This window comes from Artemia franciscana, chromosome 18 (assembly GCF_032884065.1).
Source record: "Artemia franciscana chromosome 18, ASM3288406v1, whole genome shotgun sequence".
Classification (NCBI taxonomy): domain Eukaryota; kingdom Metazoa; phylum Arthropoda; class Branchiopoda; order Anostraca; family Artemiidae; genus Artemia; species Artemia franciscana.
Window position 1 is genome coordinate 14,444,062 of NC_088880.1, and position 22,840 is coordinate 14,466,901.

A 22,840-nucleotide genomic window follows, 5' to 3' on the forward strand; every position below is an offset into this window, starting at 1 on the left:
TTGGAAAAACTTGTTTTCTGCTCAATTTTTGATCGTTTTCCAAATCATGCCAGGAAATCCTTTTTTCTAAAAATTTTTATTATATGTCTTTGGGTAAAAAAGGGCGTGGAAGGGGAGGCAAGGTACCCTCCCATCTCTTCTGTCACTTAAAAAGAACAATACAAATTTTAATTCCCGTTCGATTGAGCCTTTTCCTGATCTTTTTTAGGAGGAAGCTACCATTTTTGTTTATTAATAAAACCTCTTTCCAGCTTTAATCATACATTTTTTCTTATCGTTCAGTTTCCAATGAAGGCCTTTTCGAGTTGGGATCTTGGATTACTAATGAAAACTGGCCGGCTCTTAAAAGGAATAATAACATTAATGTTCAAGTATCTTACTTCCAAAATCTGATTAAAACCAAATACTTAGAATCCTTCCCTGAGAAAAAAGTAAAGTCGCGTTCTAATGACAAACCTTACATTACTACTCAGTTAAAAAAGCTAATTAGGCTTAAATCAACCTTTTTCAGAATGGTAAAATATCTGAAGCTCACTGCATTAACATATAAAAAAAGAAATACGTAAATCTGCTTCTTCGTATTATAAATCTAAAGTCAAGGATTTATTTTCTCCTAAGCCAAAACATTGGTACAAAAGTATAAAAAAAAAATTTGTGGGAAAACACAAAATAATGTAGATTTCCATTTACGACAAGAGCCCCTAGCTACAGCAAATGATCTGAATAATTTTCTTTTCTTCATAGTTCAAAGCCTCCCTCCCCTCTCTGTTAATACTGCTTATGATCTACGCTCTCCCAATTTCCTTATTATTTTTCCCTCAGATGTTGAGACAAAAATTAAAAACATTAAAAAGTGCAGCACCTGTCCACTAGACATCCCAATTGTACTAATTAAAACCGTTGCAGACATTCTTTCAGAACCTTTGTCCATACTTTCTAATGAAATTACCTTTACTGGTAAGTTCCTTGATTGTTGAAAATTATGTTTTACTACTCCCGTAAAAAATAAGGGTAGCAAACAAGATTTTGCTGGTGTCCGGCCCATTACTCTTACTCTGTTTTTTTTTTCTAAGTTATAGAAAAATTGACCAAATTTATATTGACCAAAGGCAATTCGAAAATTTGTGCTCTACTGTTACCACACATTATCTTGTTCACCTTTTGGACACTACATGTAACAAACTTGAATAACCCAATACCTGGCTCAATGTTATCGCAGTTGACTTACAAAAAGCTTTTGATTTAATTAACCATAATACACTAGTAAAAAGAACTAACCAATGACTTTCTAGTTGATTCCTATTTAATAAGAATAATTTCGTTCTTCCTTTCTAATAGAACGCAAGTCGTCAAATACCTGAATGTATATTCTGATCCCCTCTCAATTTATAATGGTGTGCCCCGGGGAAGACTCTTAGGCCCAATTATTTACTTCTTACCATGATGAACAGTCTTGGTGTCGATTTCCTGGATAGATGAAAATTCGTTGACGATTTAACTGATTTAGAAACATGTTTCAAAAATCTAAAAAGTAACCCAATGGATATCTTGGAATCAATACCAGATGAAGTTGTTGCTAGTGATATGACAGTCAACCCTTTAAATTCAACATTTTTAACAATTAGTTTCCTTAAAACTTCCCCCTCTATCTCCTGTCCAATTCCCCCCGAAACGTCTGTTAATACTATGAAATTATTGGGTGTTACCATCTCAAGCGACTTAAAATGGAATTGCCACGTTAATGATTTTTTAAAACGTACAAATACTGCATTTTCTCTCCTCGGACTCCTTAATAAATCCAATGAATTGTCGGACAGAATAGAGGCAGTTCAAAAAGGGTGCCTAAGAATTATCTTCAAAGAGGATAAAGTGCCTTCCATTTTCCTTCTTCGGAGAGCAAATCTAGTCACCCTTAAGGAAAGGAGAGCACAAATTTCCCTGCGTTTTGCCCACAATGCCGTGTATAACCCTCGTACTACTTCTCTTTTCTCTAGCGAATATTCCCCCCCCTTGCACTCGCCCCCACGTTGTGTTTCAAGAAAAATCCTTCTTCTTGCCCCAATAACAGTTTTCACTGAAAGATATAGAAGAACGTTCATTCCTCACCTAGTTGAAATTTTAAATCAATAACCCCCCCCCCCTTTTCACTCCACTTTCATCTTATAGTTTTAGTATTTATTTTGCAATTGCGAACCTTGCAAATTTCGTTTAGATTTGTTTTCCCTTTTTAATTTTATGAGTTTTTATCATTTGAAATTTTTAGTGATTGCAATTTTATGATTTTATGACATTGACTATTTCTTAAATTTTTTATTTTTTTTTTTTGTGTACTGACACTTAAGTGCAAATTCGGCCCTATTGGGCTTGTGATTGCCACCTTGTTGAAATAAATCTTACCTTTAAAAATCTTACCTATATAGAAGAACGTTCATTCTTAACCTAGTTGAAATTTTAAATCAATAGCCCCCCCCCCTTTTCACTCCACTTTCATCTTATAGTTTTAGTATTTATTTTGCAATTGCGAACCTTGCAAATTTTGTTTAGATTTGTTTTCCCTTTTTTAGTTTTATGAGTTTTTATCATTTGACATTTTTAGTGATTGCATTTTTATGATTTTATGACATTGACTATTTCTTAAATTTTTTTTTTTTTTTGTTGTGTACTGACACTTAAGTGCAAATTCGGCCCTATTGGGCTTGTGATTGCCACCTTGTTGAAATAAATCTTACCTTTAAAAATCTTACCTATATAGAAGAACGTTCATTCTTCACCTAGTTGAAATTTTAAATCAATAACCCCCCCCCCCTTTCACTCCACTTTCATCTTATAGTTTTAGTATTTATTTTGCAATTGCGAACCTTGCAAATTTTGTTTAGATTGTTTTCCCTTTTTTAATTTTATGAGTTTTTATCATTTGACATTTTTAGTGATTGCAATTTTATGATTTGATGACATTGACTATTTCTTAAATTTTTGATTTTTTTTTTGTGTACTGACACTTAAGTGCAAATTCGGCCCTATTGGGCTTGTGATTGCCACCTTGTTGAAATAAATCTTACCTTTAAAAATCATACCTATATAGAAGAACGTTCATTCTTAACCTAGTTGAAATTTTAAATCAATAAACCCCCCCCCCCCTTTTCACTCCACTTTCATCTTATAGTTTTAGTATTTATTTTGCAATTGCGAACCTTGCAAATTTTGTTTAGATTTGTTTTCCCTTTTTTAGTTTTATGAGTTTTTATCATTTGACATTTTTAGTGATTGCAATTTTATGATTTTATGACATTGACTATTTCTTAAATTTTTTTTTTTTGTTGTGTACTGACACTTAAGTGCAAATTCGGCCCTATTGGGCTTGTGACTGCCACCTTGTTGAAATAAATCTTACGTTTAAAAATCTTACCTATATAGAAGAACGTTCATTCTTCACCTAGTTGAAATTTTAAATCAATAACCCCCCCCCCCTTTTCACTCCACTTTCATCTTATAGTTTTAGTATTTATTTTGCAATTGCGAACCTTGCAAATTTTGTTTGGATTTGTTTTCCCTTTTTTAATTTTATGAGTTTTTATCATTTGACATTTTTAGTGATTGCAATTTTATGATTTTATGACATTGACTATTTCTTAAATTTTTTTTTTTGTTCTGTACTGACACTTAAGTGCAAATTCGGCCTTATTGGGCTTGTGACTGCCACCTTGTTGAAATAAATCTTACGTTTAAAAATCTTACCTATATAGAAGAACGTTCATTCTTCACCTAGTTGAAATTTTAAATCAATAACCCCCCCCCCCTTTTCACTCCACTTTCATCTTATAGTTTTAGTATTTATTTTGCAATTGCGAACCTTGCAAATTTTGTTTGGATTTGTTTTCCCTTTTTTAATTTTATGAGTTTTTATCATTTGACATTTTTAGTGATTGCAATTTTATGATTTTATGACATTGACTATTTCTTAAATTTTTGATTTTTTTTTTGTGTACTGACACTTAAGTGCAAATTCGGCCTTATTGGGCTTGTGATTGCCACCTTGTTGAAATAAATCTTACCTTTAAAAAAAACATCCACGATCTTATTTCTATTAATATTACTCGTCTTTTGGGGGATGTTTCACCCCTTTTCAAAAATCAGGCAAATTTTCCCAGGCTCGTAAGTTTTGACGGGTAAAATTAAACTTAATCAATTTGATATATTTGGAATCAGCAAAAGAAGGCAAGTCCTTATGTATCTATGGTTATCAAAATTCCGTTTTAAGAGTTTTGGTTACTATTTGACCGAGTCTTAAACTTCATTACTACGAACTATTCGAAAATCATATCCATGCTACTGGTTCAAAATTGACAAATATGGTCTCAAATTCAAGATAGATCATTCAAGTTTGAGAAAGATGACCAAATTAGTGATACTAGAGACTGGTAGGTCAATATCACCGCCCTGAATTGACATTGGCAGAATGAAACAGCCAGCCACAACTCCTCAAACTATCTGTAAGAAAAATTGGGATGGGATCCCTGAGATATATCTAGTAATGCTATTCAATTTCAGTCTGTGAACGTATATTATCTATACTAGTATTTCTCAATATCCATTACACGTACCCTCAGGTTCCAAAAGGCACACGGGAAAATACATTTTCCAAAATAGATGGGTCTCCGCAAGAAGAAAAACAGAATTGAAAACCGCTGAATAATCTGCTTTTTACCTTTACGTAAATTTGGCTTAAGATTACTCATCAGAGTTCAAAGTTAGCTCTAAATGTCTCTGTATATTTCAGGTTTTACTTGCTCATGGAAATATTCGAAGCCCAGGGTAAAACCCAAAATAGGAATTGACTTTTTGTAAAGCCACAAACCCTCATTTAGGGAGAAAACTTTTGGATTTGCATAGAAATCCCATATTATTCTAGTCATAAAATTATGTTAAAAAGTTATGAACGTTCAGCACAGAAGACCGAATAGAACAGTTCCCTACGATACCATAGTAAAATGTATCCTTCATTTTATTGGTTCCACCTTCAGAACGTACAATCATTTTAATTGTGAAACATATGTCAGAAAGACACGTCTATTTTAGTGTTCAAACAACCCATATATAAAAAACTATTGTTCTGAACGTTTGTCCTTGTTCCCAAGTCAGAAGATAAAAAAATTGAGCCAAAGTATCTTCGACATGTGATGTCTCTGGTTCCCTATGCTCGAACAAATAAAAGTTCAAATGGGGATGAGTCCATGTTTTTAGACAGTGAAAACAGGTACAAAAGTCTGTATATTTTAATTACCTATACAGCGATGGTCATCAGTATAAATAGTAAAGTGTTAAATTAAAACTAACATATTTATACAAAACAAAATAGTTAACTTCGGGTTGATTCATTAGAAATTTTTCTGAGAGAATTCAATAAACAGGGTTCATTCAAAGTCTTGAGACATAAATTTTGTTCTTTAATTTTGCCTAAATGTAATTATTTTGTTTCGTATAAATATGTTTGTTTTAATTTTCATAATTTAGTATTTTTACTGATGACGATCGCTATATATGCAATCGAAATATCTAGACTTTTGTAAATGTTTTACTTTCTAAATAAATAGAATTATATCCATTTGAAAGTTTGTTTATTCGTCATAGAAAGGCAGTGTGGTCTGGGAAAATGATCCCTAGTTTAACGTATTCCCTACGCTCATTATACCAACTTTAATTGAATTAAGATACCTTTAAAAATTAAATACCTTTAAAGCAGCGGGCACACAATGGAGTTTCCCTGCCGAGTTCAAAGTCTTCAGAAGTCTTTCTGTTAATTCATTTTCACCTTTTAATCGGAAAACGACCATTCCAAGATTACATGGAACTGGAACTTCAAACCTCTGATCAGCAAGAATAAATGCCTCCATGGATTTGGCGAGATAAACTCCCTGAGACAAAGAAAACTTCAGTAAAGGGCAATAGTTGAAACTTTAGAGCATTTAAACCTTAGAACATGACTTTAGTTGGACAGAAAACCCAAACGGTTCTTAAAAATAAAAGCTACGAACGCCATCTTTTATTATTGTTATAATGGTATAGCCTGGCAATTTTTTTTACTGGACTAAATCTTGGCCTCCAGAGTTATCAGCCAAACAGAAAGTATCTCTGCGTAGAAGGGTAGGTAGGTTATAATAGAAATTACTTGTCAATCCGAAAGTCTCCTCCCCCCCCAAAAAAAAAACAGACGACTTGCGGGTTGTTTTGAGCTACATCCATTGATAGCCGTCTGATCCACGTACCACCATCCCTTAATACTAGCCTCTTATGAAAATTATGTTATTAAAAATGTTAACAATCAAAAAGCACCCGAAAAGTCACTCTATCAAATGAAAAATGGCATCGCAAAGTCGGTATATGTGTACAGAGTGGAACTCGACGAGGATTTGAATTTCAGTGGTGGTGTCAGCTAGAAGGACTAAGTAATTACGCTTTTATAGATCTATCCGCTCTATAAAACAAAACGGAGAGAATGGAGAAAGATGCCTGAACCCAGATAGTTTTGACAGTGAGGTGGCTAAGAATCTTGGGAAGAATAGTCAGGGTTTTTTTTCCTGTTTGCTCGCTTTTTTTTCGTTTTTTTCTTTTGGTAAATGTATCCAAAAGTATTTAGACCAACAGGAGAAGTGGAATAATTCAAATTTACTTAATTAATTGATATAAGCTTAGAGTAGAAAATATCGTAATGCTAAACCATTCAAATCTCCTAGTCACTGTCGGGAAACCCATTTTTAAGGCATCCCAAAAAACCGTTAAATTATCTACGCATTTTAAAAATATGTTTTGAAATATTGTTAATCTAACAACAGACTACCAAAAAACTCCTGAAAATTACCTACCGTAGAGATCATTTTCAAAAAATAATTTTGAACCGCTTAGCTCAGCTTAGGACAACTAAAATAGAGTTAGTTTTCAATATAGGTCCAATGAATGAAATGGGAGTGGTTAATCCCGGGAGCTAACAACAACCTCTATATGTACTCAAACAGTAAAGGGTTCTTTGGCCTACTTAAATCCCCCTACAAAATTTACATACTTCCATTATTGCACGAAATTGCCCTTTTTTTGGAAATTTGGCAACCCTCCCAAATAAATCTATGTGAATATACTTGACCCTATATTACAGGCAAATCAATTTGGCAATTAATTAAATTCGCACCAATTGATGGTACTGTATGTCTGACACTTTAAAAGGTTAAAAATAAGAAGTTACATGTTTTAGCACAATTACATGTTTTTTTTTGTAAAAATCAACCAAGTCCGTTGATTTTTAAATTAGAATCGAATAGTTGTGGGCATTAAGCCATGGCTAATTGTAGAAAAATCCAAGACTGATAGTGCAATTGAGGGAGAGGCAAATCTGGCATTGATCCCACTTATTAGGACTGTATAAAAATGATGCTGGTTCATTTGTTAATAGATTTATTTGTTTTACGCAAGGCCGTTGTATGGACGAACATGCTAATTTCAAAAAAGTTATTTGAAATCACTGGTCTTATATGTTTGAATGATATGTCGTTGAAACTTGCGTTTTATTTCGTAAATTTGAATAGATTACATTTCTTAATGGAAACTTAATGTAACTTTCGAATTCTCCTTTCATAAGAATTATGCTACTAAGGACAACAGTTTCGTCGGCTTTGCATGATCGATAAGACTTTCAACTTAAAAAAAAAAAATACGCGTTGCCTGTATAAAATACATTTCTTAGCAACTAAATGGGAACGGGAGAAAAATTATTGGAACAAGATTTAAACCTTTTTCCGTTGATGGAAACTAAATTTACAGAAATTAAGTGAACACAATTAGTCTATAAGATATGTTGCTTGTACATTCTAGCTCTGAATGAAACAAGAAACCTTTTTTTTATGGGTGACAGAGAAATCTGCCTTTTTTGACGGGAAAAGGGGTTGTATCCAGCCTGGAAGGACGTATTTAATGCTTCTTGAAAAAGACTAAAAGCAGGAGATTTTTTCTGTTGTTTTTAATGTTAAGCCAATCACACTTGAAATTTAACTAATACAATTCTAATCTAATTTTAAAATAAATTTTTAAAACTACTTTATATTATTCTTTAATTGCTTCTAATTTAAATTAAAAATAAATCCTAAGACTAATCATAATTGAAAGACGTATTCACTTTGTACAAGGCAGGAGAGACAAGGCAAGATTAGAAGAAAATATGTTTCAGGGCCCGCAGCTCAAAGACTAATAAATAGTTGTGTGCACTAGTGAAGGTTCAGGATGTGTAACTGATTGAAGCCAGGTCACTATTCAACCCGCTGTAAATTTTTTATTGCTTTTTCGCACACAAACTCTAAGAAAATTGCTTCCCTGGAAAGCTTATAAATCTTGTTTGATATACTAGTGTGAATTTAAAGGTGAGATGCTTCAGTTGAGCCCCAATTCCCGCTTCGAGTGCAAAAAACCTAACATTAATATATCACTATATGAGGTAATTATGGCTAGCCAAACTGTACTTTAATTCGAAATATTTAATTTAATCGGTTTTAAGCAGTTTTCAGATTTAAGGTGCGGAAAATCGAAAATTGCTTCCCTGGAAAGCTTATAAATCTTGTTTGCATTCTAAAGTAGTATTATAGAATGCACTGGTTTGTTCTGGGTATAACGATATACTAGTGTGAATTTAAAGGTGAGATGCTTCAGTTGAGACCCCATTCCCGCTTCGAGTGCAAAAAACCTAAAATTAATATATTAATAGGCTAATATATATAATAAATAGGCGAATAGAATTTAGGCTAATAATAGTTACTTGTTCCCGATCAAAATCGTTCCACCAGTTTTTACAGCTAACTCAACTGCTGCTGATGCTGCAATGATAACATTTTTAGGTTTTCATTAGGTCTGCACCGCTCATTGGTTTTCCCCTTTACGAGCCCTCAATTCTAGAAGATATACTTTCTTTTGCTAATTTTACTGCTACAATAAAAATATTTGAGATTCGTACAGCCATATTCCTGAAAAATCATGCTTTGCTTACAAGACCATATCCAGGGGGAGGGGGTTAGGGATTCGATTTCTTCCTCCACCCCCTCCCCCTTAATATTTATCTCACTAGTAAAAACGTAACAAAAATGCATATAAATAAATTTTAATGCGTTTTTGAGACGTTTTTGTAACCTTCGTCATTGGTAGGCCTAATGGTAGTGCTATATAAAATTTAACAAAAACTTATAACGGAAATTTTAATAAGAAACTTACCTTTCTAACGTGCTGCTGCAGTCCTTCGACTCCAAAGTTACGGATGACAAACCATAGTTTTAGTGCTCGAAATTTTTTACTTAGGGAAATTTGCCAATGCTGAAAAATACATGTACAAGTCTAAAAAGAGGTAGGTGCTTTGGATAGTATTTTTTTTTTTTTTTTAAGCACCCTAGAAGATACAATTTGATCAGAAGAATTAATAAATGTGGTTCCAAAATAATACACCCAGGTTTTGAAGACATCCTATAGCTGCTAGTTCTGCTCTATCCTTGTTGCTTTGTTTCTCTCTCTAGTTGAACTAATTTTTTTAGATTATTTGCTTGTTTGGTCAGTGTGCTGTTTCTTCAATTTTTTACTGACATTTTTAAATTATCCTTTCAAACTAAAAAAAAAGTCTAATATCCTGACCGCTAACACACAACTTTTATTTATTCTTCTTGTTGCTTGGATTATTACATCAAATTAAATTTCCGATCAAGTGTAGGTTGCTACGGTTGGATTTGAAATCTGAGTCTCGTATTAAAAAGCATCGATCAAACCCACTCCTACACAGTAGGACCACATACTGGCTTTTCACAAAGGGATTTTAAAGCTCTGTTGTAAAGCTTCCAAAAAAGCTTACTAAACATGTCCATCCTACCAATGATTAAGGCAGATACTTCCTCCTTGCTGACTTAACACTCTGAAACTGAGCCCCAATTCCCTTCAATCTGAGTTTCCTAGCACATTGTACTACAACCAAGTGATTTGATATTCAAACACAAACATAAACAAATAAACTTTTCTACTGGTGATTCATCCACGTGGCACGAAAAACAGTACTTCAAACAGAGATTTAGAACTCGAAAATTCGTACCTCGAACATCCGGCTATTTGCCTTACTTGGCAAGGTAACTTGCAAATTTAACGCAACAAGATTCACAACGTGATTTAAGTTTATTTTCTATGATTTAACATTTTCTGATATGTGTATATTTAATAAGTTAAACTAAAACACAAGCCTGCCAGCAGCTACAAATTCAGAAACAATCATTATCGTTACTTATTTTTCACTCAAGCTACACAATAGTATAATGCTTCGAGTAGCGCATAAAATATGAAAAAAGAACATATAAAAGGAGAGAAAAGAGACTCACAATTAGAAGAGCCTACTAAAAGGGCTGCATGGAAAAGTTAGAACGCAAGGTACACTTGCGAGCTCGAGAGCAATAGAACATCCAGGAACTGAGATCAATGTTCTAATAATTTAAATTATCCGCATGTTTTACTTTTCTTGAACCCCAGATTTCTCGCCTGTTTTGTTCGTCATGAGGCCTACACTCTCTCTTGCTTAAAAAAAAGCTGGTGGCAAGAAAAAACAACAAAACGACTTTTTGTGCGTTTGAATTGTGTCCGAGTTCTTCGAGAACGACTCCTTAAGCACAAGGGTCGTTTAATTAGAACAAGGAGAAGCTTTTTTAAAAAGTAATAAAAAATTTTAGCGTAAAGAGCGAGGTGTTGAGGAGCGGATAATCCCCCTCCATAATTTCTGTTCGTTTCCGGTTTTAATGCTGCTCCTTACTTTCAGTTAAAGAAACTTGATTTTTTTATTTGATGCTTTCAGAGTTGAAAAACCAGATAATAATACATTTATCGTCTGTCACTTATGCAGAGCGAAAGGGCAATAATTAGGGTGGAATTAGAAATGTGGGTACCATGACTGAAGAGAGCATGTATACAATTTTTCTAACTTCACAAGCGATAGAAAAAATGAGCTGGTGTTAATGTTATTTATTTATGCTTGTTAAATCCCACCGCTTATAATAATTAATAAGAATACAGATCCTATGACTGGAACCCATCAATTTCGCAAGTTCAATAAAACCATATTCTTAATATAATAATTTTCTGACAAACATCAAACATGTACAGGCTGGTGGTATCCCTCTGATGAGCCCTCTTTGATAGTGCTTGGTTATTTGCTTATCTTTATTCTAATTTTGATTGTTTTATTCATAGTTTATTCGTATATTTATTAATGGGAACTTCTTCTGTATGGGCTGGTATGTTCTTCTATCCAATATTTAAATTTATTAGGCTCTATTATATTCATATTTTATTTTAATATTTAAATTAATTAGGCTCTATTTTATTCATAGTTTATTCGTATGTTAATTAAAGAAAACTTCTTCTGCGTTAGCTGTTATGTTCTTCTCTTTAATGTTTCAATTTATTAGGCTCTACAGATTTTTCACAGCAAAGTTCTGTTATCGGTAAAGGAGGAAATTACATAAAACTGTAGAAAAAAGTTCAAAAAAAAATAAAGATTGAAATTAAACAACACAGGAGAGAAGTTGCATCTTTTTAGCAATTAGACAAAGATGGGCTTGAGTGATGTTGAACACCTTAACAAATAACACTTCTCAAGGACAAATAGCTGACATCAACGGGGTTACCATGCTTGAGAGGATTAGCAAATAATACTGAAAAGGTTATCAAACAGTTCGTGGTAACGAACTGTAAGTAAGGAGCGACGCAGCTCAATAGTAACCGATACTCTAAAAAATGGACTTTTGATACTGATAAATATATAAAAAGAATCGGCTTATTATGCTGATTTCAAATATACAAGTTCAATAAGTTTAGTGTTACGTATCAAAGGCTACAAGCCTACGAATTTGCCTGATTTTCCAAAAAGGGGGTAACACCCCCTACAGTCTAAGAATGTTAATGGTAATTAGACTGTCAGATTCGCCGTATCCAAAAACCTTTTTTAAGAGGTTTCAACCTCCTATCTGAAAAAACGTCGAATTCTCTATTTTTTGCTCGAAGAAAGACAACGGATGTGTGTTTGTTTGTTTTATAGGTTTTTTTTCCCAGCGGTGATCGTATCAACCCAGTGGTCCTAGGATATCGAGCAAAGGTTCATTCAAATGGAAATTAAAGGTTCTAGTGCCCTTTTCAAGGGACCAAAAAGATTGTAGGGCAACTAGGCCCCATCCCTGCACCCTTTTCCCGAAACCGTCTGATTAAGATTTTGAGATAGCCATAACATGACCCCCACAGCCTCAGGGGAAAAGACTTTATGTTATAAAATTTGCCCATTATTTACGCATGGTATTTGTTATTGAGAAGCTTGCATGTATTTTTGGGTGGGGGAGGGGACGAATTTTCTGCTGGAGGTTTTCACAAGGGGAATTTTCTAGGGGATGAGTTTGTCAGGGCAAATTTTACACTGGGGGAATTTGCTGGAGCTCCTATGCAAAATTCTTTTTACATGTCTTGCATTCTGTTTTTTTGTCTCTATTTTCCGCGCGGAGTTGTTAAGGATAAGTATCTGGGGTAAATCTTCACTGGGGTTGAATTGTCTAGAGGACATTTTCCTGGGGAGGGGATTTTCTCCGTGGATATTGGGCCAGATTTCCCGGCATTATTTAAAAAACGAATAGAAATATAAAAAACACACGTTTTTCAACAGAAAGTAAGGATCAACATTAAAACTTAAAACGGACAGAAATTATGACATATATGAAGGAGACGTTGCCTTCTCCTCAACACATCGCTCTGTTTGAATTTTGCCCCAATTTTTAAGAACGACTCCTGAAACACAAGGGTCATTGAATTAGAACAATAAGAAGATTTTCTAAAATACCAAAAAACTTTAGCGTAAAGAGGGTGGTGTTGAGGGGGGGATAACCCACTTCATATATGTCATAATCTCTGTTCGTTTTAAGCTTTAATGTTGCTCCTTACTTTCAGTTGAAAAACCTTTTCTTATTAACAGCATAAATAGCAAGCTAAACATGTTAGCAGACAACAGAATCATTTTCATACCAGTCCGGCAACCATGATCTTCCAGTCAAATTCAGCAATTATTTTACACAGTATCATGAATAGGCTACTAAAGACCCATGCAATTAATAAAAGCGTGTCCAGTATTTGGACTGGGACAAATTTTAGTTAAAAATGTAAGTGCAAACATTCTTTCTTTGACTAATGTATGGAACTCGCGCTTCACTCATTCTACTAGTCTCCTCATTCTTGGCCATGTTTTAACTTGTCATATAATAACTGACATATAATACATATGTATGTAATGAATTATATAGTAGGAACCAAAATTCTCTTTTGAGGTCCATTACACTTGAAGAATAATCTCTATGAAAAATAACAGATTCGGACAATATCCCATTTTATCTTTGCAACACAGTTTTAGATTCCACGGGATACGAGATACTAATTTTAGTAATATGTTCAAGGAAGGTGGTAGTTACTCACCTTTCCTTTCACATGACTTCAATGTTGATTTAAATTTATATGAATATATTAAAATTTGTAAAATAAAATGCTATCAACATTTAACCAAAGAGCCAAACGTAAAAGTTCAGTAAAATTTTGAGCAGCCACTGCCCATTCAAAATCCTGGATCTGCCACTAGCTGAGCTATGCATGAATCTATTTATCACTGTTTATCACTTCGGAGCTTACCTAATTTCAAGTACTGATATGGACTATTACCGAAAATCATCAGCCCACTTATCAAATATAATGAAAAAAAGCTTCCTGGCCTGCAAGAGACAATCTTCAATGAATAATCATCTCTATGAAAATTGGAAGAACTCAGGCAGTTCTTACATTTCTTGGAAAAATTGATACAGAATGGAAACAAAATCGGAACATGAATGACGAAGGTCGAGCTATCTTAGTAATAGCAGCATTCTAGGATAATGCTCAGCTCAGACTGTTGTAAAGGTCAGTTATTGTAGTTGACACTTTTTATCCCTTTAAGGCGTATCTGACATCAGGTACTGATAAGACTTTGTTTCGGAAACGTTCTCGTACACTCTCCAAAGGAATGAGATACGATTTATAAGCCTTGGAAAGGTAACTTTATTTAAACTGCCATACACGAAAACAGGGACAGCCCATGTAGTTTTCATATTGCGGCAAAGGTTCCAGAATGAAAGCACAATCAGGATGTTGATTACAGTTTTCCGGCTGATGCTCGGGGTGCTCCTTGGTCGAAGCGTCAATCATTTCACGCCTCTTCAAAGTAGGGAGAATTTTGGGACAGTGAAAATTTACTCAAATCAGGATGACCAGGGTACAGAATTCTAACGCTTCCTTACCATCCTAGTGACGTTTAAAAATTGAGCAAGCCTTTTGCGTCAGCCTCAAATATTTATTGTGGATTTTAAACCGCGTTCTTATGAATTCGAAAGAGCAAATGGTTGTGTTTTGTGGTGATGGCAATATTTTTCTTAATTATCTACCACTATTCTTTTGATAAAACAGTTGGATGCTAGGTTGAAAAATCCCAACCGAGGATGTGAACTTGCACAGATTTTTAGGCATCCAACCTTAATAAGCTTTTCACTTTGCTATAGAGGCCACTTAACATTGAAGAATGATGAGACTCTATTAGCTATTAAAGGAAGAAAATTTTTTTAACTGAAAGTAAGGAGCGATATTAAAACTTAAAACGAACAGAAATTATTCTCTATATAAAAGGGACTGCCCCCTCCTCAACGCCTCGCTCTTTACGCTAAAGTTTTTTATGTTTTTAAAAGTAGAGTAGTGAAAAGAGAAATTTCAGCGTAAAGAGCAAGGCGTTGAGGAGAGGACAACCCCTTCCATATACGGAATAATTTCTGTTCGTTTTAAGTTTTAATGTGACTTCTTACTTTCAGATAAAAACTTGTTTTTCTTTTATTTAATTTCTGAATATTTTTCAACTAATAGTAGTAGGTTTAAATTCGGCTCACAGTACATGTAAAATCAAAATGAAATTTGCATATTAGTTTTGGCAGATTTATTCCGTATATGATGGGTTGTCTCCTCCTCAATACCTTGCTCTGTACGCTAAGGCTGTTAGCATTAAAAAAAAAAACTTCCTATTCTAGTTAAACGACCTTCGTATTTCAGTAGCCGTTCTTAAAAAACTGGGGCGAACAGTCAAACTTTAGCGTAAAGAGCAAGACATTTAGGAGGGGCAGCCCTTCACAAAAAATAATTTATATTCGTTTTGAGTTTTAATGTTGCTCCTTGCTTTCAGCTAAAACACTTGTTTTTTAATTTAATTTCTGATCGTTTTTCAAGTAATGCCGGTAAATCTGGCTCACGCTCTATGAAATATACCGCCCCTTCATGGAAAAGTCCTCCTTGGAAATTTCATCCAACGTCAAGTAGACTTCATAGTTCCATCCAGGCTGAAAATCCCCCTCCCATAAAATTGCTTGCAGATGATTCATCCTAAAAAATTATTCTTAGCATTCTTTTATTTGAGTAGGATTTTAATCTCCAATCGGTTTCTCGATAACTCCAGAAATACCTCCTTCCGTGGAAATTTTTTACCAGAAATCTCAGAGAAAATCTCACTCTTAGAGAAAATCACTCGGAAAATAACCCCTAGAAAACTCCCCTGGAACATCTCCACGTGTAAAATTTGGCAAAGAGACTGTAAGACCATTAAAAAGAATTTTGTATAGTAATTCTGTGAAATCCCCCCTATGTGTAACATTTCCCCTGAAAAATTCATCCCCAGAAATTTACATTTCCAAAGAAGATTCTCGCTTTAGAAATAAACCTGAAGCATACCCCTCTCCCTCAAAAGTGTCTGTATTCTTCCCAATGACAAATACATTACGCAAACAATGGGCAATTTTGAAATTCTCTCCATGGACGGTGGGAGGTCATTTTACACACAAAGACATAGTTATTTCCTCTTTCAACGGTACTGAACAAAATGGTCATCTCAAAATTTTTATCAGATAATATTGGGAAAAAATGGGTGTGGGAGGGGGGCCTGCTGCTTTCCAATCTTTTCGGTCATTTAAAATGGGCATTAGAACTTTTTTTCTGTTCGAATTCACCTTCTCCCAATCTTCTAGGACTATAATTTCAATACGATTACCCCTGGAGAAAAACAACAACAAAATTAATAAACACGCATCTGTGATCTGTTTTCTGGCAATAATAGCAAAGCTCCATATTTTTGTAAATAGGAGCTTAAAACTTATACAGTATGGTTCTCAGTAATACTGAATTAAAACTTCTATAGTAGCGTTATCTGATATACTGAATATGATGGTGTGATTTTCATTAAGATTCTTTGAATTTTAAGAGGTATTTCCCCCAATTTCAAATATCCGGCAAATTTTTTGAGGCTCATATCTTTACGGGTGGAACTAAACTTGATGGATCTTATATATTTGGAATCAGCATAAAAAATTGATATAACTACTGACATTAAAATTCCGTTTTTTAGAGTTTCGACTACTAGTGAGCCGAGTCTTTCCTTAATTACACTTCGTTACCACGAACTGTTTTATACAGATTTACTTTGATAGAACGTAAATCTGATGAATTTGACTAAGACATAGTGGTAGTGTTTTTTCATAGTTTTATTGAAGTCTTCCACAAAAGTTATCCTCAACTTAGAAATAGGTATACTTTTAACATCTCATCGTCGACTTCGGTATCACCACGCTGTCTTCTCATATTGGATTGGTAGCGTAATTAATATGTTTCTATGGGTTACAAACGCCAATTGGTTACTAGAGAATCCATGAGCTCCCAATGCCAAAGAATTGGGATGGTCTGTAAAAAAGGGTCGGAAGACAGGAAGATATACTGGGCATGGACGCTGGCAAAGGCAAGGGGCTAAGGCTCTGGTGACCTTTTGTGAAAAAGGAACACAGTATCCAGGCCTTTGGGATCCAAGCTTGCAACAGCAACGTCTTTATCTCTATGCTAAATCTGACAAAATGTTCTAAGACATGGTACTAGTAGAATATACTTAGGACTAGATTAGTACAAATATGGAAAGGATTTTCACATCCTCTTCTTACTAATTCAATTTTCCGCTTATGTATTTTAATCTGACTTTTAAATTAAAGAAGAATATGAATTACCCAAAGATATCGGGTTAAAAATAAACAATGAGTGACTTTGATATTAAAATGGACATTTTAGTTTCAAAATTTCTAATTATGGGGGAATGAATTAGCTTTTTTTTCATGGTCCCTAATATGGCTGCCAAATTTCACTGCCTGGCTTATCCAGAAGTGCCAAAACTAGTAACACTGGGAAAGACAGACCAACACACCAACCAACAGAATGACGGAATTTACAATTGGTATATGTCATTTGGTTACTATCAAGTGCCATAAAACAGATTATTCAAGTGAAAACAAAGAAGTAATGTTAAACTTAACACCACTGGTCTCAGATTTCTGTTTTGCCTCTCTTCAGGTTTCTATGAGTCATTATGTATAGCGCAGGTACCGATTTATCGATTGTCTTCACCTGAGAGTACAATGCATGGTTGGGGACAAATTATACGACGTTTCCCGTGTTTCCCCCAGATTTCTCCCGGTACCCGTTAAGAGCTGGGTCGACTCTGGCCGAGCTTACAGATTCAAACCATTACCCCTCTCCCCATTCCAAACCAAATAGCCCGCAACACCAGGATCTGAACCTCTGTCCTCACGATTTCAAATCAAGCGCGTCACTGACTAGGGTGGTTTAATACATTAGGTTGAAGTAAAAAATACTGATTAATCTATGGATGCACTGCTACAATAAAAAAAAAGGAAAAAAGGAAAAAGAAAAAAGGAAAAAGTTTGAAAGGCCAAGAATGAGAACATCGTGGAATACGAATCAATTACTGTGTCAAAATTAAGTTTTAGTCAGAGAAGAGGCCGAAATATCATTTTCAGAATTTGCTCAAGTTAATATTCCTTCTGATAACTTATACTTGTTCAGTATGATTAAATAGAAAGGTGAGTATATGAAATCGCAATGACTAGAAAGCTAAACAAATACATGCAAAGTTTTTACAGATGACATTTAACTTACCATGTAGTCAATGGCAAGACCTGGAAAACACAAAGGAATATTAGATCTAATTACTAGTCACTTTGTAAATGCTTTTAGTAGAATTTTAGCAAGAAATTTAATTAAAGATGGATATTATTACGTACCTGAATTTTCGTGCTGGAGATACAAGGGCTCGACATTAAATGTGCGATGTAGGGCCTCACTGTTCTTTACCCTGAAAATAAGGATACAGTTTCAAGGTAGGTTACTAAAGAGAGTTTGATCAAGTGAACTTTTTGACATACTAAAAGATAAAAAAGATCAAACTCAGTTGCAGCGATGAAATGAAAAACAGTGAACAGCAAGAAAAAAATGGAAAAAAGGGAAAAGAAAAACAGTGAACATAATTTCCAGCCAGTAAATGGGGTCTATTTATTCTTTGTTTCTCCCTTATTTTGGTTATGTTTTATTCTGTACAGCTAGTGTGGTCTGAGGAAATTCTTAAAGAAATTTGAGGTCATCGCAGGGGAGAGGTCATCATGGGGCACTACTAATTCATTACAAACATGCAAAATGTTATTTTACTGATTTTTAACATACACTTTACATATGATGAGTTCACCTACTGGTGATCGCGAGCTAGAAAGCTAAGGGAGCCTATTGAGGTCATTGCATGCACGACTCGTATGTCATTTTTGGTTAATTTTCAGTTAATTCGAGTTAAATTTCTAGAACTGCGTTTTTTTCTTTAACACAAAAATAATTCTAAACACAGAAGACATTTCCGTGTTTCTGTAAAAGTTTCAACGATTCACAACGAGTACAATACGAACAAGCTTTAATGTCAGAGTTTTAAGGACAGAAATTTTCATCGAAAACAAACGATAAGGTGAAAAAATGGAAAACCAGTGGAACATGTTCACCGGTACTTTTTTTTCACAGGTAGTATATTTATGTAGCTTTTGTTACTCTTTTTTTTACAGGAAATGGGCAAATAATAGAATTGGCAAATACAAAATGGGCAAATATTTAAAGATAAATGTGATATGGCTATTGATGATACTCTTTATAAAACAAAACAAGACACAGAGTTTTAGATACATGCTCAGAAGGTCCATTATTTATTCATGGTCAGGCAAAATCCATGAACCCAAGCCTTGTAGGATCATGTGGTGGCAGTTTTCTAATCTAAGGTTTTTTTTATTTAGAAATCATAGTATCACATTAGCAATTGTAATCCCCTATCAAAAAGAAACGTTATCCATCGCGTAAACGATAAGCCCAAAAAATAAGTTGTGTTCCTCTAACACAAATAATTGTGTGGGCAAATAATGAAATGGGCAAATACAAAATAGGCAAATATTTAAAGATATATGTGATGTGGCTATTGAAGATACTCTTTATAAAACAAAATAAAATACAAAGTTTTAGATGCATGCTCAGAAGGTCGATTATTTATTCACGGCCAGACAAAATCCATAGACCCAAACCATGTAGGATCAAGTAGGGGCATTTTTTCTAATCTAAAACTTTTTTATTATTTAGAAATCAGCACTACATTCATGGTTATAGCAATCATTAATGAGGAATTTAGCAGTCATGGTTCTATGTATTAGATTAGCAATCATAATCCCTTATCAAAAGTAACATTATTCATCGCGTCCACGATAATTCCCACCAACCCAAAGATATCGTGATTTCCCCCATAATTTTCCTAGTGGTTACAAAATAAACCTATTTTCGAACATCCTGATAAATCTGCTCTACAATCTGCTCTAATTTAAATATAATCATAATACATATTCCAGAAAATTAATTCTGGACTCCAATGGCAACTCCTAGTGACTCACTTCACAAATCCTTAATCATTATCACATAGACTTGGGGTTCTTCAGATACTGCTACAAAAGCCACCTATTCAAAATAAAGTATTAAAGTTAAATAAAAGTAACCTACTAAAAAAGAGAAATAATTTTAATATGCTTTAAAGTATTACCACATAGCTGTGCAGTCAAAATGCACCATCATCCGTTTTGAAGGATTGAATGCTAACGAATCGGCGTATTCAACTCCTACCAACCAGTGGCGAAATTCGGGACAGATAAAAGCAGTCCCGGCATAAGCAGCATCTATATGAAGCCATAGCCCTTCCTTCTGACCTGAAATAATGAGCATAACAAAAAAACCATTTCCAGATAAAAGGACTAAGATTTTTCATTAAGGGCCAGCTTAAGATAGGTGACCTTAGATCAATTTTTCCCAATATTCGTCTTTAAAATTCATTTTTTAATAGCAAAATGAGCTGCATTTATTATATAGAATATTATTTTTAGCTTTTTATCATAACCAAAAAATAATATCTACATACATAAAAAGAAAGGGTAGGAATAGGCTACCAGTTCCAGAGGTTGCTGTCAATTAGAATAGATTTTGTTTTTGAAAATGTAGTCATGAAGGTAGTATCCCCTCTATTCGTTTAGAATGGCTCACAGCCACTGCTGCTTTCTTCTTTTAATGATTTAAGATGACGAAGAAGTTTAGCGGCGATTCCCTCAAGAATTGGCTGTTGTTAATTCTCTTCAAAACACAGGTTTTATTAATTTTCTAATAGATGCAGGTGTAATCTTGAGGGCCCACTAGTAGAGAAACCTTCAAAACGCCGTGCTCTAGCGAGCAATGCAACATATCCCATGCAACCAATTCAACCAAGCCCCTTGAAACCTTTTCTACAGGGGGAGGGAATCCCTAGAAGTCAATTACAATGGGGACCCTAGTAACTAATTCCAACAAAGGAGGCCCTAGCAGTCAATTACAATAGGGACTTTATCAACCTATTCCGATGGGGCTGTAGAATCCAGTTCCAATGTTACCCCTAGTAACCAATTCCAACGGAGCCCCAGAATCTGATTCCACCAAAATCCCTAGCATCCAATCCCAATGGGGACCCTTGCATTCAATTCCAACGGGTCCCCTAGCAACTAATTTCGCCGTGAAGACATTTTACAAGGTATACGATATTATTCTTCAAAACGTTTTTCAAGACATTTCAAGATGTTTTCTAAGATATTTTACTTCAGGACGTTTTCCAGGATCCATTTTCCACTGATACCAGTATTTGGTATGTAGCTGTCACATGGTAATTTATGGCGGATTATCAATATACCTAGTTTATTGTACTTTTATGAGCAGTATGAACATTACATTGGAAGACTCATAACTCATTTTAAAAGGTAAAGATGAAATATTTCAAGAAAGCGTGTTTTTGTGATAAAGGTATCGTAGCATTGAATGCTGACAAGAGATATTTGAACTATGAAACAAGCATTAATGGGAATCTTATTGGAAGTGTACATGTGTGTTGCCATGACAGTAAGGTGTTAAATTCAATGGGAGTACCTTAAAAAATTTGACATTACTAGTGGTGGTGGATATGCGAGAGTGACTTTACCAGAGTTGATAACACACAAAGAGAATGCGAATCTAAGACTATTCGTTGATGACAAAGGTTAACTTCTTGCTACTGCTGCTGGTAACATATTGCCCATTGATAGATCATATCACCATCTTTCCTGCCTTAGAATTCGAAAGAAGATAAAAAGATGAGAGACCTACTCCACTACCAACGTCATTTCGCATATCTTATCCAGATGCCAAAACTGCAATCAAAGTAAAAATAATGTCGTAATAGACCATGAAACCACAAGTAAAATAGAAAGGGCTTTGATAGACAATATCACCAAGGAATATAAAGACAAATTGATGAAAAAGAAAGCACCCGCAAACGTTACTACTGCCTTCATGGGTTTACCACTGATACGGTCCATGACCCCGAAATCATCAACGATGAAATGTATGGCGAGGTTGTTAATAGTTGTGTTTGACCCAAAATGGATATATGTGATATCTCAAGAGAAAACAAGATGATGGGTTTTATGGGATCGATTTAAGGCATTCATTTTTTATGACGACATTCCACATGCCATTATTTCAATAAAAATATTTTGTTGCATCACTTTGTCATGTTTCCATTATTTTTAGTGTATGTTAACAATTCAAACGTTTAGAATGTTTATTCAAAAGTCAGAGGTGCAGAAAAGGAATTTTCAGAGACAAATTTAATCCTACCCGACTCAGAGGGGGGTCTACTAGAGTCTGAGATAGGTTAGCAGGTTATTTTTTATACCGAATTCCGAGAGAGATGAGCTTGATTTTTGCAAAATCCACATAAAAACACACAAGGACAGTCACAGAGAAAGGTACACACAGTAAAAAAAAAACACAAAAACACACAAAGATAGATACAGAGACAGACAAACACACAATCAAACACATTATTTACACATCATTAATCTAAAAAACGTACAATAAAGTAGACATTGCCAATTAGTAATTTCAAATTACCATAGGGCAGCCGCATACAAAATGCTGGAATCAAAGGAAGGTTGAAAAAGCCATAGGAATGATGATATGTATTACAGGGATGCTATGGGCAAGGCACATATTGTCACGATGACGTGAATTGCCGTGGAACATCGCCGTGGTCTAACAATTAAATGGCAAGTTTTGGCCGTTCAAATGAAATACAATGGTCATTTTTAGTTTATAAGGTTATTTTTATGGGGAGAAGGTTGGAAAACCCTCAGGTATGATGATGTGCGCCAAAGGGTGTCATCAGGGTTTTAACATTGTGCCACGCTGGGCTCAATTGCCAGGATTCTTCAGAAGTAATGCTATTAGGACTTTCCATTGAGTTTAAGTGATCGATTCTAGTGTAAATGATATTTTGTAGTAAAAT

General features: G+C 34.5%; 1 protein-coding gene across 1 annotated transcript in view; it reads right to left on the reverse strand.

Moving 5' to 3' along the window:
* Positions 1-22,840, reverse strand: part of LOC136038654 (histidine decarboxylase-like) — a 97,578-nt gene that overhangs the window by 17,605 nt on the left and 57,133 nt on the right. The window contains exons 9-13 of the mRNA XM_065721907.1: positions 20,042-20,204; positions 18,210-18,280; positions 18,085-18,104; positions 9,244-9,342; positions 5,730-5,912 (exon numbers count right to left, since the gene is read on the reverse strand). Coding sequence (XP_065577979.1) covers positions 5,730-5,912; positions 9,244-9,342; positions 18,085-18,104; positions 18,210-18,280; positions 20,042-20,204 — 536 coding nt within the window. The remainder of the gene's footprint in view (positions 1-5,729; positions 5,913-9,243; positions 9,343-18,084; positions 18,105-18,209; positions 18,281-20,041; positions 20,205-22,840) is intronic.